This window comes from Tachypleus tridentatus, chromosome 3 (genome assembly GCF_004210375.1).
Source record: "Tachypleus tridentatus isolate NWPU-2018 chromosome 3, ASM421037v1, whole genome shotgun sequence".
NCBI lineage: Eukaryota > Metazoa > Arthropoda > Merostomata > Xiphosura > Limulidae > Tachypleus > Tachypleus tridentatus.
This window is the reverse complement of record NC_134827.1, coordinates 10,528,545-10,545,580: the sequence shown is the minus strand read 5'-3', so window position 1 is coordinate 10,545,580 and position 17,036 is coordinate 10,528,545. Positions and strand designations below refer to the sequence as shown.

The 17,036-nt window shown below is 28.3% G+C and overlaps 1 protein-coding gene across 1 annotated transcript; it reads left to right on the top strand.

The window, feature by feature from the left end:
• The first annotated feature begins 356 nt into the window (after positions 1 to 356).
• On the top strand, positions 357 to 14,378 carry RpL27 (ribosomal protein L27). Its single transcript, XM_076492891.1, has 5 exons — positions 357 to 493; positions 2,189 to 2,276; positions 9,682 to 9,851; positions 12,283 to 12,393; positions 14,074 to 14,378. The coding sequence occupies exons 2-5, from the start codon at positions 2,196 to 2,198 to the stop codon at positions 14,120 to 14,122; spliced, it is 411 nt and encodes a 136-aa protein (XP_076349006.1). The 5' UTR covers positions 357 to 493; positions 2,189 to 2,195; the 3' UTR covers positions 14,123 to 14,378.
• The last annotated feature ends 2,658 nt before the right edge of the window (positions 14,379 to 17,036 follow it).

Below are 17,036 nucleotides of genomic sequence, written 5' to 3'. Positions count from 1 at the left end.
CCATCCGTGAGGGTGTATAATGTGACGGTCAATCCCACTATTCGTTGGTAAAGAGTAGCCCAAGAGTTGGCGGTGGGTGGTGATGACTAGCTGCCTCTTCTCTAGTGTTACTTTGCTAAATTATGAACGGCTAGCACAGATAGCTCTCGTGTAACTTTGTGCGAAAATCACGAACAAACAAATAAATTTATTGTCTTTCTGTTTTCTGTTGTTCATTCCTCTCACTCTAAAGGGAAATGAAAATATAATAATTACTTGATAATAACTCTGCTGTTGCATTCTTATTTCACTTTTCCACAGATGTGACACATTTTTAACGCAAGGTATTAGTATTTTAAGACTGAAAAATCGAAAACAGTTAACATAATTTATTTATTCCTCTTATGTTCGGTAACAAATTAATTTAAAAGCATATTATGATCTCGTAATACTCGGTAGTAGACGAGATCGATCTTTTATATGGAAGTAGGGAAGTACTACAGAAGTGAACTCGGTAGGTACTGGATGAAATCTGTTTTCATCAGATAATTCATATACTTTTATCAACGTATATATGTATTTATTTAGTCATAGAAAGGTCACCTGTATTATATTTATATATTACTTCGCGTTTGATCAAATGAGTGCTTGATGTGCTAACGTATTTGAAAATTGTGATTGTAGTTTTCTCCTATTCTGAATGGTTAGGCCTAGTAGTTTGATGCTTGTTTTTTCTTGTATAGTGTTAGACCACATGCATTTACAGGTTGTCGTTAACAGTCACATTGTAAAAGTAATTAAAACTCAGCAGTAAACATAGATTCTGTAATTTCCTATACACAACCAATTGTGGGTACTAGCTTGTTGGAAACGTATTTTACTTAGCTATTTTAGTTGTATTCAAAAGCATTTTCACATATTTATGGAGTTACACTGTTAAGAGTATGAAGTATTCGTTTAAAGGCATTCATATAACAATAATTTATTAACTAGTAATTTTGTTATCTTTTTCCGAGAGATAAGATGCATTTCCTGTGATCCTTTAACAGTTTCAACAGTTGCAGTTATCACAGATATAGCTAATGCAACATCACACACAAATATCCTTTGACATCTTTAGTGGATATGTCCAAATCACGTAAATAATAATTATAATTAAATGAACATTCAAGTCTATACATTAAAACTGATATATGTTTTACAACTATATGAATCTACTGAAGTGCTTTGTATTTGGGGAACAACGTTTATAAATAATTTTTCACTTGATTATCAAACTTGTTTATCATTTTGAAATAAAAATGTAAATATTACAGTGAAAAGTAATTATATAAACATTTGATGAATATTTGATTTCACCCTTTTGCAGCTCTTTTGGTATAATATGCAGTAGTTTGTATACATGTTTGCATATGTTAAGTATTTACACTACAACTTTTAATACAGTATATGTATCTTCACAAAATTTGGTAGACTTTTAGTATATGTTACTTTGGTAGACTTTTAGTATATGTTACAAGATTTTTGTACACAAGAAATTAGACTTTGTAAGGAAATATTTTACTAAAGATTTGTGTGTTAAAATATTGAGTGTTTTATTACAAGTCTGTGTGTGAAGTGATTTCATGTTGTGATTAAAACATTTCTTCATCCCAAAAATCTTGGATGATTGTGTACTCTCTAAAACTTTCTAAATACATTTCAAATATTTGTTTTCAGTAAGACTATGTTTTATTTTCTATACTCAACCACATGGGGTCTGTCAATAGACAGACCTTGTAACCATGATATTTATATATAAGAAAAGGAAATACAAATCATACTTTTTAGTGCTAGAATGATTACATATTATAACGTCAAAATACAAATGTTTAATCTAAGTAGCTTAAGTCTCATAACATTATATATTTTTTGTTATATTGATTATTTGGTTGTGCTTATCTGATATTGCATAACTTGTATTGATGTGGTGCATGTACACTCATTGTTACTGTATCAAATATAAAACTGACTTAGTCTTTACAAAGTGACCCTGTGAGACAGGTTGTGTTTTAGTGGACTAGTATTTTGTAATATATAGTCATTTCAGTTATTATACATATGTACATAGGACGTTACTATTTAGAAGTATGTATTTGTTAAGACTAAGAAAACAAATTCTTGTTAAAAAGTAACAGCAATCTTAAACTTGTATAATTTTTTTTTTTAGTGTCAAAATGGGCAAAATTATGAAATCGGGAAAAGTAGTACTTGTCTTAAATGGCAAGTATGCTGGACGAAAAGCTGTTATTGTAAAGGTAAGGAAATGACTACAAGATTCATATTTATGTATTTTTTAACTGAATGCAAGAGGTTGTCCTTTATGATCATTTAATTTGAATCAGACTCTGGAGCATCTTTTTAAGTGGTGAGTGCACACTTACATATCAAATTTTTAAAAAACTTGAGGCAAAATAATAATTTTCACTGTGTTTAATAATTTTTCATTTACAAGTAGTACTTTGTAATTTATTTAGTATAATTTTCAAAGAAAAATGGGGGGAGGGTAACTTGCATTTTTGCACAGTTCCAAGGAGTCTTTCCTGTAAACAAGGCAATTAATTACTAGACTTTTTCTGTTTATCCTAAAGCATAGATGTTTGTTTACTAAAAACTGTTATCTCTAGAATATACGATTTAACTCTTCTTTTTTTTTATTCTGCAGGTAAGGATGTGTATGTCACTGTTTTACAGAATTGTTCTCAATTTAATTAACATATAGCTTATAAATCAAGTTTTAATATTACACAAGTTTTAATTTCTGAATTTTAAAACAAGTATTTCATCCTCCCCTCATGTGAGAATCATGACATTTGTTTTACTCATTCTATAGTATATTTACCACTTCTTTCTCAGGTACAGAGTTTAATGTAAATTATTTAATACAATGTAAATACTGTTAAGGCTAAATATAATTTTTATAATATTTAATTTTTTTTTTTTTTATGGAGACAAATTGGAAATTTAGGCATGCTTGCTCTGCTCACCTCTTGCATCCTCTTTCAAAAACTGTCTAGCTTTCTAACTATATTATGATCCATTATAAATTCATCCAAGCTAATCGTTATCTTTCCTATGGGAACAAAAGAGAAATTGATAGTTCTGTGTTCAGAACACAATGCATTATATATAATATGTCATTTGGTAGATAAAAACCTTGGCTTTCTGTTCATTACAGAATATATAGATTTAAATGTTTGAGAACTATTAATAAATGTGTAAGAGAGTGTAGTGACAGGGATTGGATTTTCTATTTGAGGGCATTGTAATCAAACAAAATTGAAAGCTATAAAAAATATTTTGAGTAGCAATGATTTTGGAGTGGGTAATTTATAATGAATTTCATACCAATTGGAGGGGCAGAGAATGAAATAGAAAAGGTGGGATGCCTGCAGAAAATTTGTCAACTTTTTCATACTTAGGGAAATTCTGGATTTTTTAAAATAGTCTCATAAAATGAAAAACTTGCAACTTGTATACCATTAAATATGGGTTATTATTAGCTATGATTTTATGCTATAACAGCTGGTGTAACAAATAGTATTTTATTAAAATTTTGAATGTGTGCCACTAAAATCTTGGCCTGCTGTAATGATGCCTGAACAGTTTGAGAGGCTACACAAATGAGATTTGAAATGTTTCAGATAAAAAAAGTATTATTAATTTGAACATGAAAATCAGTTTGCAATCTAAGAAGTTAGCACTGTGATTCCATGTATTCATGAATAAATGTTTAGTAAATGTTATAATTAAAAATTATTTTTTGGGAACAAAAGATATGTAATGTCAACTGAAGGCTTTCCTAGTTTCATAAAGATACATAAGTATATTAAAAATTATACTATAGTATGGAAACTGATGGTTGTTATGGTTTTCAGGTTGGTCTCTTAATCTGACCCTGTATTTTCAATTTATCTTTGTATCTCTTTTGTATCTGTTTTTTTCATATCAGCCTTTCTGAAGAAAACAAAGGATGTTTGTGAAAAGTTTTTTATTATTATTATTATTATAAGATCTTTGAACATTCTTTTTGTTCCCAAAAATATTGTTAACTTGCATTTATTTAAAAGCTACTGAAATTTTGTTTTGTAGCAAAACATAATGTATGTCTAGTTAGGTATTAGAGATTAGGTAAAGGCAAAATATTTTGATGATTCAAATCTTTGCATATTAAAAATAATTATTAGTTAGATATTGGTCTTGATCTCATTTTGTTAGCAAAAACATTGTTACTTGTGTCCTGATGCCATTGTGGCAGATCAGGTTATAGTTACTCAATATATCCTTTCAAATTTCAGAATGTTTTTTTTTGTGAATTGTAATTGTTGATTGTTGCTATCAGCATACTGAAAGTATAAAAAAAAATGTGTTAATTCTTTCACAGAGGGCTTGTGATATTATCCACATTTGCATATTAAGTATTTATGCTATAACTTTTGATGCAGTATGTTTATCTTTACAAAAGTTGGTAGTATTTTAGTAAAGATTACAGGTTTTTTTGTACACAAAATTTTTTGTAATGAAGAATTTTAACTAAAGATTTACTAAAATATCGATTGTTTTGATAATAGAATGCAAAGTGATTTTTCTGTTATGATTAAAAACTTTCTTCTCAAAAATCTTTGTGTAATCTCTGAAACCTCCTAAATACATTTCAAATTTTTGTTTTCAGTATGTCTGTTATTTTTATCTACCTAACTATGTGGGATCTGTCAATTTGATCAACCTCATAATTCATCACAAAGAAAGTAGGAAATAAATATAAACTCAGCTGTTTTTTGTTCTAGAAAGACTACAGATTATAACACAAAATATACATTTTTAGTCTAAATAGCTTAAGTGTCATAACATTGAATGTTTATTATTTTTTATTTTATTGACTTTCCAGTCATGCCAAGCAGATATTATAGAACTTACATTGACTCACTGTACATGCTCTCATGTTGCCAGTTTAATATTATTGGATATGACCTCTAGCCTTTACAAAGTGACTCTGTCTTGGATGTGTTTTAACAGACAAGTAATTTATAATATACATTCACAATTCAATTTATACTTTATATATGTATATAGATTATTACTATTTAGAGAGAAGTTATGAAATTTGTTTTTCTTAAAATATAGAATAATAAATTTATAAAATTTCATTTTCTTTGTAATGGTTATTACTAAATTACCATTTCTTTAGGTGTAGGTAACTAAAATAGTCTCAAGATTTTATCATATAGACTTTATTGGTATTTGTTTTTGGTAAAATGTAATTAATGTGTACTGCTGTAATCATAAATTTAACAATTACTTTTTATTAATAACAGAGAGGGGTCTGTTTCTAACTGCATAACAACTAAATTTTTAAAAATGACTATGGAGTATTTCTTGGATATACTTATAACTGGAATCATTTGAGTTCATAATTTGCATTTTAACCCTTTCCAGGCATGTGACAGTATATTGCCATTTGGTCCTTTGCATTAATAGTAATTAATAACTTATAACTGTCACCATGTGTGAAACATAATATAAAATATAAAGCAATCTAATCATTCAGTATTTCTGAATCATGCTTTTGTTAAGTCTAAACTTCAGAATGAAATACATCCATCTAAATAATGATGTGAAAGTCAGGTTTAACATCTTTCTTGCAGTTTTATGAATTAGTGATGCTGTGTAGACTTTAAAAGTCATAAGAAAAATTCTGAATTGATTTTTGCTGTAAGAAATGTCAAAAATTAAGATTTTATATAAAAGTAAACTACTGGTTGATAACTATAAAAGCTACTTAATGATTTACTTGTTTTGCATTGCCTAATTTTAAATTTATAAGTGAATATAGTAGTTTTCTGAAAAAAAAAAAGCATGTCAAATGTCCAAGTTTGTACTATAGTTTGGAATACATAGGCCTATATTTCAAGATGCTTCTGAATGATTCTTTAAAGCACTGCACATTTTTGTGGATGAACTATTTATGAAAATTATTGTTAATTTTCTAGTTAGTATCTTTTACAGTTTATTTGTTTAATTAATAAAACATTTGTCTTTATCAGTGTACAATTGAAAACCAGATCTAGCATGCACTCTATCAAAGTGTGTAGTGTGATTGACTTGCATGTTGTACTATAGAGATTATAATGTTTGAAAATGAAATAGTTAGGACCATTTTAATACATTTTGATAGTGGTACAAATTTTACTTTGATTTGCTGGGGATGCTGAAAATCATGTGTGTGGGGGTATGACAAATGAGATGCCTGAGGTATAATTTGGTAAACTCTTTAATTTTATAAGTTCATGAAAAATATTTAACCAGTATTAAAATCTAAATTAAAAAAAAGTATTTAATTATTATTAAATCATGGTGACTATCTTTTGTTGTACCCAACTTCTGTATTATGTGAATATTTTTTGGACATATGCTATTTGCCTTGAAGGTGTCTTGATTTCTCTCCCCTCTTTTGCCTTAGCCTCTCCATAGTTCAAGGACTGCACTAGTCCAGTCACAGCTTAATGTTTTGTTAGCTCAAATTATTCAGAAAATATTGGTGAAATATTAAAACCAGTATAAGTAACTAGCATGTATTTATATGTATATTTGGTTTAGCAACGGTGTAAAAGTGTTTAAAAACAGTTGAATGTGTATTTTATGTTAAAAAAAGTTTTAAGTTATTGGCAAGCTGGTTTCAGTAAGTATAAATCAACTAAAAAGTGTTTGTTGGCAATCACAAAGATTTTTATGTTAAAGGTTTAATATCTGTATGTTCAAAAGATAGCTGCTGTCGTTATGCTGACAATATGCCAAGTGGTATTAAACAGCAAAAGATGAATTGTTTTCTGTTGCTAATTGGCTTATTGAAAACTGCCTAGTTTTAAATATTTGTAAGGCACAATGTATGAAACAGATTAATGCCCATTTTAATGTGAATGGATATGTTTTATCTAAGGTTGATACAGTTAGGATTATTGGATTCCTCACCAATTATCTTGAGACCTAACTGCAGTGAAGTCCATTATAAGATTCATTAGCTTCACAGAACTAGTAGTTTCTATGAAATACAAAGCAACTGATAAGAAATTATTTCAATAAAATAAACCTTTGAAGGTAAATTTATTATCCTTGTTTAGTATACAAAAAATATAAATGGTATATTTGGAATATATGAAAGCATGTAGTAAAGAGAGGCCTATGTTATAATAAATTCAGAAATTTAAATTCTAAAATGTGAAGGAAAAATAATATTACAGGTATTGTTAAAAGGGAAATAGGGCTAGACTATGTATATATTTATGATTGAGATACTGTTAGAATTTGTAAATAATGAGGGAGTTCAGTGGGATTTAGTTTTTGACACTACCAGATTAAAAATATGTACTTTTTCCAGTTATTTAATGCTTTCACAATGACCTTGGTATAATATACCAAGCCAATATACCAATATATATAGTATTTGCATAATAACTTTACAGCATGTGTATCTTGACAGAATTTGGTAACTTTTAGTAAAGCTTACAAGTAATTTGTACAAAACAATGAGGTTTTTTAATGAAATATTTTTTACTGAAGATTTGTTTGTGGAAAATAGTCTTATTTCATTACTAATCTGAGTGCAAAGTGATTTCATGTTACAATTTAGAAAACTATTCCCCATTCCAAAAATCCTAAATATTTGCATAAACTGTAAAATCTGCTAAATATGTGTCAAATATTTGTTTTCAGCAAAATTTTATATTCTGTTTTCTATACTCTATGTGGTGTCTATCACTTAACCAACCTTGTATTCATCATAAAAAAATTAGGAAATACAAATTATGCTTTTTTAATGCCAGAATGACTGTATTACAACACAAAAATACAAACGTTTAGTCTAAGTATCCTAATTCTCGTGACATATGAATATATTTATTATTTTTTGTATTGATCTTCTTGTCATGCATACCTAACATTACATAGCTTGCATTGATGGGGTGCACATGCACTCGGGTAATGTATCCAGTAATATAAAACTGACCCTTTAGTCTTCCCTATCTTGGCTTTGTTTTAGTGGACTAGTATTTTGAAATATACAATTATATTTAAACCATTATACATCATATATATATATATACACACACACACACACGTAGAGGTTATTACTATTTAGAAATAAATTATGAAACTTGTTTATCTTAAAATGTAAAACCATAAATCAAGAAGTAAACAATTCTCTTCTTGCTATGACCTTTGAACCTGGTTGCTGTTGGACATAGGATGCCAAACCTTTTAAAATTTCACATATGATGGATATCAAAAAAAAAAAAAATTTAGGCTTTATGTATACAGTTGAATAACCAAAAAAATAAGTAACTGCACTGATACCAGAGAATTCCACTATAAAATATTAAGCAGATTAAAGACTAATTAAATAATTGAATTATTGGATTCAAAGAACTTTGACGTGTTTTCAAAGATTAAAATTGCATGGGATATTTTAAGCTGTTGATTGGTTATTCACATGTCATGTATTCAAGTTAGTGTATATAAGGAACCGTTTTAAAAAAATGGAAAGAGTTAAATGGGGCCACATTGTGCAGTTGAATATGTAAACCATATCTCAGCAAAGTATAAAGATATGAGATTCTAACTATATATTCTAGCTTGATAATATTAGTAAATTGATATCATAATTTGTGTGAAATTATAGATTTGGTAATTTGTCATCATATACGTAATTTTAAACAGTGCTGCATTCAACATACCATGTGGCTCACTGAAATCTATATTTAAATGTTCTTTTAATATTTACTTTTAAGAAATTAACTCGTATATAATAAAAGTTTGAATTAAAATCTATAATTTTATTCCAAAGTTATTGAATAAATTCATAAAATAGTAGTTTAATAAAATTTTCAATACAAGTCAAGAAGCACGATGACATGATCTTTGAACCTTGACTTGACTAGAAATAATGAAGTACAAAAAAAGTAACTGATCAATATTTTGTATATATGAAAGTTGCAATTAAGGGGAGTCAAAATTAATGTCATTTGTTTGGATTTTTTTACTCCTGTATTAAAAGCAAATGTTAATATAATTTATATGAAAATAAAATTCTAGATTTTAACAATTTGATCTTTTTTTTTAAATATAATAAAGTAGAATTTAGTGCTTGTGTCTCACAAATATTGTAATTTGAGTAAATAGGTTCTGAGATGCTAGAAAAATCAAAACTCATCCATCTACAAATGTGTCAAGTGATATTGCTCTATAATCATAAGTTCATCTTATTACATCTCCTCAGAAAGTACATTTATTTTTCTCTTAAGTTATGAGGTAGGTTCTGTGATATTTGTTGTGTTAAGAGTGCATAAATTTTTATATGCTTTAAAGTTTCTTGTTTATCTGGATGTGTGAAAAATCCAAAGTAATGTGTACCCCAAAATAAATAGTAATGGTTTAAGCTCAGGAGACCATGTAGAATAAATCATTTGCCCACTAGGGAATGGAAATTTATTTGTATTTATAACTGGTTTTTAAGAGTTATTTATTGTCAAAATCTGTTTTATTAAAATATAAAATGGTATCAAATCACACTTTTTTTTAATAAGGTTGTGAAGACCCTTAACACTGAAGTGGACTATTGGGTGTTGTTTCTTTTCAGTATATAAATAACTTTTATGATATTCTTTTCAGAATAATGATGAAGGCACATCAGATAAACCATATGGCCATGCTTTTGTGGCTGGTATTGACCAGTATCCTCGAAAAGTGACTCGAAGAATGAGTAAGAAACGACAGAAAAAATACAATAAAATTAAACCCTTTCTAAAGGTGTTTAACTATAATCATCTTATGCCTACAAGGTAAATTTTATTAATGTCTTGTTAACAAAATGTATAATCTTTGAAAGCCAAAATGTTTTCTTCATGATCTGATATGTATTTGTTGTAATCATTATAATATTGACCAGTGATTCATATAATTATTCTATACAGTTACTTGATTTAGTAAAATTTCAACCATTGATTTAAATTTTTGCAATATATTTTCTTGTGTGTGTTTGGTTGCAGGTTTTAAAAGTTTTAAGTATTGTTTTACTCGTGCATTTTTTCTTTCAAAATGTTGGCCATCCAATGTGTGGAGCAGTTTTGATTTTAAGATCAAAAATATTTTTATTCATCAAAACATTTTCAAATTTTATATGCAGAATCTTCATAACACCTAGATAGTTGTTAAACATTTTTTCAGAAAATACTATTTTATCTGTTATTTTAACTATTGTATCTATATGTCTTGGTCAATTTGCCTAACTTTGTAACCACCATAAAAATTAGGAAGCGTGTAAATTATGCTTTTCTTGGTTCTAGAATGACTAAAAATAATAACATTATGTATATACACACACACATATGTATTATTTTTATTTTATTAGCCATTAAACTGTGCCTGACTAAAATTACAGAAGTTGCAGTGATGTGGTGCATGTTATAATATCCAAGAATACAAAACTGGCCTCTACAAAAGTGCCTGTTCTGACTGTGTTCTGATAGACCAGTATTTTGTAAAATAGTCACATTTTAATTATAATGCAGTGTATATATTATTAGTATTTAAATTCTTAAATTTTTCTTGAAACATAACAGTAAGTAAAGAGCAATAGAAAACATTTCTCTTATAATTATGAATTTTATACTTATTTGCTGCTTGTCATAGGTTGCTAAGCCTTGTCAAATTTTGTACATTGATGAAACAAAATTATTTTCAGATTTTGTTGCATGAACTACACTGATTGATTTTTTTTCATGTGTAATAGCTTAGTTTCATGTGTTATAATACTTATAATACAAGTTGCAGATATATTTTTTGTAATGTGTAAAGTTGTGTTTTATGATGTGTCATCCAGACTGATTCCAATTAGTCTATTCTTTAGTGTTATTAAAGTTACTATTGACCAGATTTTAGTTATGATTATAGCAGTGAAATCTGTTAAGTTAACTTTAAAAATAGGGACAACTTATTGGGATTGCTGAACACCAGTGTTTATTTAAATAGGAAAGGGGTTGTGCATGGGAGAGGGTCAAAGTGTACATGCCCTGACCTTGTACAGACTGACATTTAACATGGTATAATGCATTTGATCTCAGTTATTAACATTTCATACTATCATATGTTGCTGATTTTAGAGCCTTTTGTGTTGGAGAAAATACTACGTAAGGTATACAGGGATAGTGAAAAACTACATGTAAATTTAGGATATTGTATAGGTTAAGCAGGTACAATTTGTCAGTGGTACAATGGATGAAAATATCTTAGTTCTACACCTGAATGTCACTTTGCACTTAGACTTGTCTGAATTGGTACTGGCATTTCATAGACATTTTTAGTACAAAAACTTTTAACACATCTGAATTTTCATGTATATCAGATTTGTACTGTTGATTTGCTCTTAACATTTCACGAAGATACAATTGGTAAATTTGGAATTACAGTAAGCTTTTTTGTTTCCAGTATAGTGTTGAGCTGACCCTGTGCTTACTTGGCTATAAGAAAGCAAAAATGGATTGTATATTTATCTTGATGGTAGGCATCAAATCATTATATCTGAAAATCTTAGACCATTAGGTTATGATGTCTAACTTTCAGCTTACTAATGAGTTACCAGAAAATCATTGTAGTGGTTTAGACCATTACAGTCTGAAGCCATACCTGCATTTTTTTTTTCTGGTAATTCACCACAAAAAATAACATTGGTATTATTTTAATATATACATATATATATATATAGAGAGAGAGGGGGGAGAAATAATTTCAATGCTTGGTAAATTTGTAGAGTTACACACAAATTTTCTTCTTGGTTTGGAAACATATATTGTTTTAAAGTTGAATAAAAGGTATGTATGCAGTACTATTTTTGAAAATGTCTAATAACATAATGTATACTGTTTCAGGCTAAATTCAGAAATGTAATGATTAATGTCAAAGCTTTAACACTTCGTGAAACAAGTCTTTGACATAGTCTGGATTGTGGTATTTCTGGGAATAGCAGGTCAAATGTGCATTAAGATCTAATTTTTAGCATTTCAAAACAGTTTCTAAATGGAGATATTTTTATTGTACTTCAGAAAGAATTTCTTTTGAAAAAAATTTCCCCCAAAACACCTTTCTGTGTGTTAGATGAAACATTTCTATTTGGCTGCAATATTTTTTAAAAAATTGCATCATTATCATATTTATGTGATGTTATTTAAATGCTATTTTAGAAAAACTTTGAAAATTTATTGTATTTTTCAACAGATATATGGTAGATATACAGTTTGACAAATCTGTAATTAACAAGGAAGTGTGGAAAGACCCAGCAAAGAGAAGGAAAGCACGTCGTGAAGTAAAGGCAAAATTAGAAGAAAGGTAATTTTAATGTGTGTATAAAGACAGCAAGAAAAATTAAATTAAGTGTGGAGTTACCATAATTTATAATTGAAGTTTTATATTATCTAAGTTTTAATTTCAGAATGAAATATTTAAGTAAATTTTCTATTAGCACTTCTCTGAGCCACATTATTTTGTGGCATTGTAGTGTCACATCCAACTATCATAAAAAGCAGGGTGGTCTCTGTGTGACTTATTAACTTTAGGGCAACTGTGTCATTACTTTATGTGCATGGGAATGACTGCAAATTATAACATGAAATCACAATAAATGTTTTTTTTAACTTACAAACTTTATCAAATTTTGCATATGGAGAATGCAAGACAAAATATTTTTATAGAATTTATATATGCAAGTTGAAATAACCAAATATTATAAATTACTCCTATCAAAATTACAGAATTCCAGTGTAATTTATCAGGTTTACCAACTAAATTATTTGACTAAAAACTGATTTTGGACAACATTTTCAGTTACGTTGTCCTTTTGAGATCTGGGACAAAAATATTCTTGGGTGCTTCCCACCTTCTATAGTGAGGGACATTCTGAACTTTGCTTTATTCACATGTCATGACTCAAGTAGGTGTACCTAAGGAAGCAGTTTTTCAAAATGGCAGAAGTGGGTGAGGCCCACTGTTTGATTCACTAAATGTGATGACATCTCAACAAATAAATAGGTGGTTATTATTTTAAGTTTTCACTTGTCAGTATTGGTAATTTGAGTTTTTAATTAATAAGAATCTGTAAACTTTGGATGTCACAAACATCTTATATTGAACCAACGCTGCATTCAAAATACCACATAATACTTAAAAATTAATGTTTAGGAATTATATTTTAATATTTACTTTTAAGTTAAGAAAGTAATTAATGAATCATATTAAAATTTGAATTATATTCTACAATGTGGTACCAAACATAGGTATACATTCATAAAATAGTAGATCAGTAAAATTTAGAATTTAAAGTTTGTAAACATGATGACATGCCCTTTGTCTCCAACCATAAGAACACCTGTAATGAGAGGATTAATATGTGCATAATAAATGTGTAATGTGTCTTTTGAAATTAGTACAAATGGAGCAGTGAGAATACCTAAAATGAGCAGTTCTGAGTAAAAAGGTGTCATGCGAGATGAAGTGAAAATTGATAATTCATTGTTTATTTTCTTTTGAAATCCAGAAATTAAAACATATTCATATTTATTGATTACATTTTGCTAGTAAAACTGTGTAATTATATTTTGAATGTTAACTATAAGAAAGTTGTGACTTGCACACTTTTGACATATGTATATCCAGATGGTTAATATCCTTTAAAAAACTATTTTTATAACTGAGCACTGATAAAAGTCTAAGTAGTTAAGGCAGCTATCTTACAGATATCTGGCTACAGTATTTTTTACATACAATTTTGCTTTGTTCAGTGGAGGATTTACTGTATTTTATCTTGCAATATTTGGCTATTGTTTTTTTGACATTGTGAAATTTTACAATTTTGTTTAAGGATTAAAGAATTCTAGTAGGTTATAATGTGTATGATTGATTGCTCAAACCAATGTGATTTCTTATTTTAAAATTAACATTTCTGTAGATTTGCATTTTCTAATTATGTTATTGGTAATGTTTTCATAATAATCTATTTTGACATTGTTTTAGGTACAAGACAGGAAAGAGCAGATGGTTTTTCCAGAAACTTCGATTTTAAAAAAGAACATTTTTTTGGAGTTAAAGAAAATTGTAAAACCCTTGATAAATAAATAAATAAAAAAAAGATTTTGTCCAGCCTATAGATACAAAAAATATTTTCTCTATTTTTTTTAAACATCCTAATTCAATTTAATTTATATCACATGATCTCTGATTCCAAAATATAAATTTCAAATTGTAACAACAGTCAAATGGCATAGTGAAAATATTATCAACTACTAACAAAATTTATACCTTTGAAACATACATTTGATGTCCACCATGTTTTGATTCATTAATTAAAATTTAAGATTATCAACAAACATCTATTTAAATATCTTATTTTGAGAGGTTTGAAACAAAAATACTTCATTGAGAGGTAAACAAAAAGTGACTTCATGTTGCATAAACTGAGAACAGTTTAGTTTGACTGTTATGTTTCATCAGCTCTGGTTTTCCATCATTATAGATGTAACAGAACCATGACATTGTCTAGATCAAAAATATAAACTATTACATCAGTGAAAAAAAATTGTTCTGTAATAGTTAATCCTATTCCATCATCTGCTGACATACTCTAATTTTTTATTTTAATATTTCTATGGATTTGCACATATTATTTGAAATTACTAGGCTTTTCCAGCAATTGTAGCACCAGGTAAAATTATTTTAATTCATACATGTCATTTTCTATGGCTTTATACCTAACTTAAATTTCAGCAGGAATATTTGTTAAAATATAAACATATATGGAGAAAGCAACTATTTTTAAAAAGCATTTTCTTGAGTAAACTTATGAAAATGCATTTTAAACATCAGTTTCACAATATTATTTTGATTATTTGCTAACAATGAAATTCACATGGTGTAATTTTAAGTAATATCACACACTTGTAAACAGCTGACCAAACAAATGGGTAAACATTCTCATTTTTGCTTTTAAGTACACAGATCCCAGTAGTAGTTAATGGGATTAATATTAATACATATTTTTGTGGAGCTTTTATATTATGAGGGACTTTGTAACAAACCAAATTGAAGATGCAGGTATTTAACGCATAAATGGTTCAGAAATATGTTTTTTGAAAAGCTGATTGGACAGTTTTAATTTTAAACCAGTGTTTGTTTTCCTTTATTAAAGTTTTAAAACAAACCTTTTACATGTAGTAGACATGTTTGTATATATTTTATTCATTAAAATTAAATTACCAAAATCCAGTGTATATTTTGCAAACTATGAGTTATCCTTGCTCTAAATTCACATCAAGTTGAATACAATATGGGAAAGTTTTCAGATATACAAGTTGCTGGTTTTTACTGTTATATGTTTCCCAGAGAGATGATTAGACTACTGGGGCAGACAAACCTGGAAAGTATTTTGGAGCTTGTTAAGCATAGAAAAGTGGCCATGTATTATCGGTCATATCAGTACACTACAAATAAAATATATGTAGAACGAAAGTTAAAGTTAACTTGAAAAATGTATTAGTTACAAACACTGATTTTGTGTTTTCGAATTACATAATTAGGCCTAGATGTAGGCTTTTTCAGTAGCCAAAATGTACATCTTTAATATAGGTGTGCTTCTAAGCTTTTCGATCTAAGCGATAGTTCGTAAGTATCAGTCAGTAGGCCTAAGTATACATGCAAGTATCGTGGTAACAAGATTATTCTGTGACTGCATGTTTACAGCTTTCAGGTTCACGTAATCAGAGATTACCAATTTGCAAATTAAACAGTCCACATAAGTAGTTGCAAAAATCATCCCCCCATTGGGTGTAAAAAATCTATGCCCCTGATATGAATGATGCATGAATATGGTGGATTAGTGAAGAATGTTAATGCAAAATCTCCAGTGAACAGTCATTTAAAATCACTGAAAGGGACTAAAACTGACAGACATTTAATTTTAGGATGGGGGCTAAACAAATTACCAGTCAGATCTCTTATCTTTGTAAAATTAACAAAAGAAACAGCTTGTAAAAATTCATGAATGTACTGAAAACATGAAGAAACCAGTTTTGGCCACAAAAGAAATAAACGTTTGTGTGGAAATCTGATGAATATTTTAAAGTGTTGGAAGAGGAATTTACTGTTCTAAGAATTCTGAGTTAGTCATAAGGTTGATTATTGTTTGAGCTGTTTACTACATGAATGCATGGGAAAGAACTAATTAAAAAAATATATGTGTAGTAAAAAATTTGCTCATTTTTTCACAAACTAATTTGGAAAGTGGGTTTTCAGTAAGTTGATAAACATCTTCCACAAAGTGGGGATGACCATCTAAACCATGTTGGTGATCTCTTAAAATACTTTCACCAATGACTGGTTGTTTTGAGCAGCTTGGGGAAACAGAAATGAGAGACAGTGAAATGTAAATAGGAAAGTTTTGTAAGAGACTTGCAAAGGTTCAAGAAAACACTAGTATATAGAAAAGGCAGTACATGCAAATCATATTACTTCATTATGAAGTTAAATTTCTTGTGAATAACTACAAAAAAGAAGAAATGTTGACATTAATATTGAAAAGTTATGGCAAGAAGTGAACATTGGATTACTAATAATTAATTCCAAGAAGACTACCTATGAAAGCTATCCATTTTATTTAGTAAAATTCATTTTGTAAAATGTTTGAAAATACATTTCTGCATTATTTTTTCGTGTGATGTTCACAGTATTGTTATACTGAAGAAAAACGTGATGGAAAAAGTTTTAACAGGTAATTGAAAATGGAGAAAAAAAGGTTTTGGAATTAGCTGAGCCATGAAGTATACAAACCCTGTAGGATTTTATTTTTTAACAAAATGCATACCAGAGAGAGAGAGATTTAGTAGTTTTAGTTTTACATTTCTTGGTGTCATTTTTACTGCAATGTGTATTGTTAGTATTTCCTAAGTGAATAATTATATGGTTGATTAAAAACACTCGATTTG

What these genes read in the sequence shown, in the direction of transcription:
- RpL27 (XM_076492891.1), top strand. Translation starts at nt 2,196, where the DNA reads ATGGGCAAAATTATGAAATCGGGAAAAGTAGTACTTGTCTTAAATGGC. An exon ending in GAAAAGCTGTTATTGTAAAG is followed by an intron (nt 2,277 to 9,681) that starts GTAAGGAAATGA and finishes TATTCTTTTCAG; the next exon opens with AATAATGATGAAGGCACATC. An exon ending in AATCATCTTATGCCTACAAG is followed by an intron (nt 9,852 to 12,282) that starts GTAAATTTTATT and finishes ATTTTTCAACAG; the next exon opens with ATATATGGTAGATATACAGT.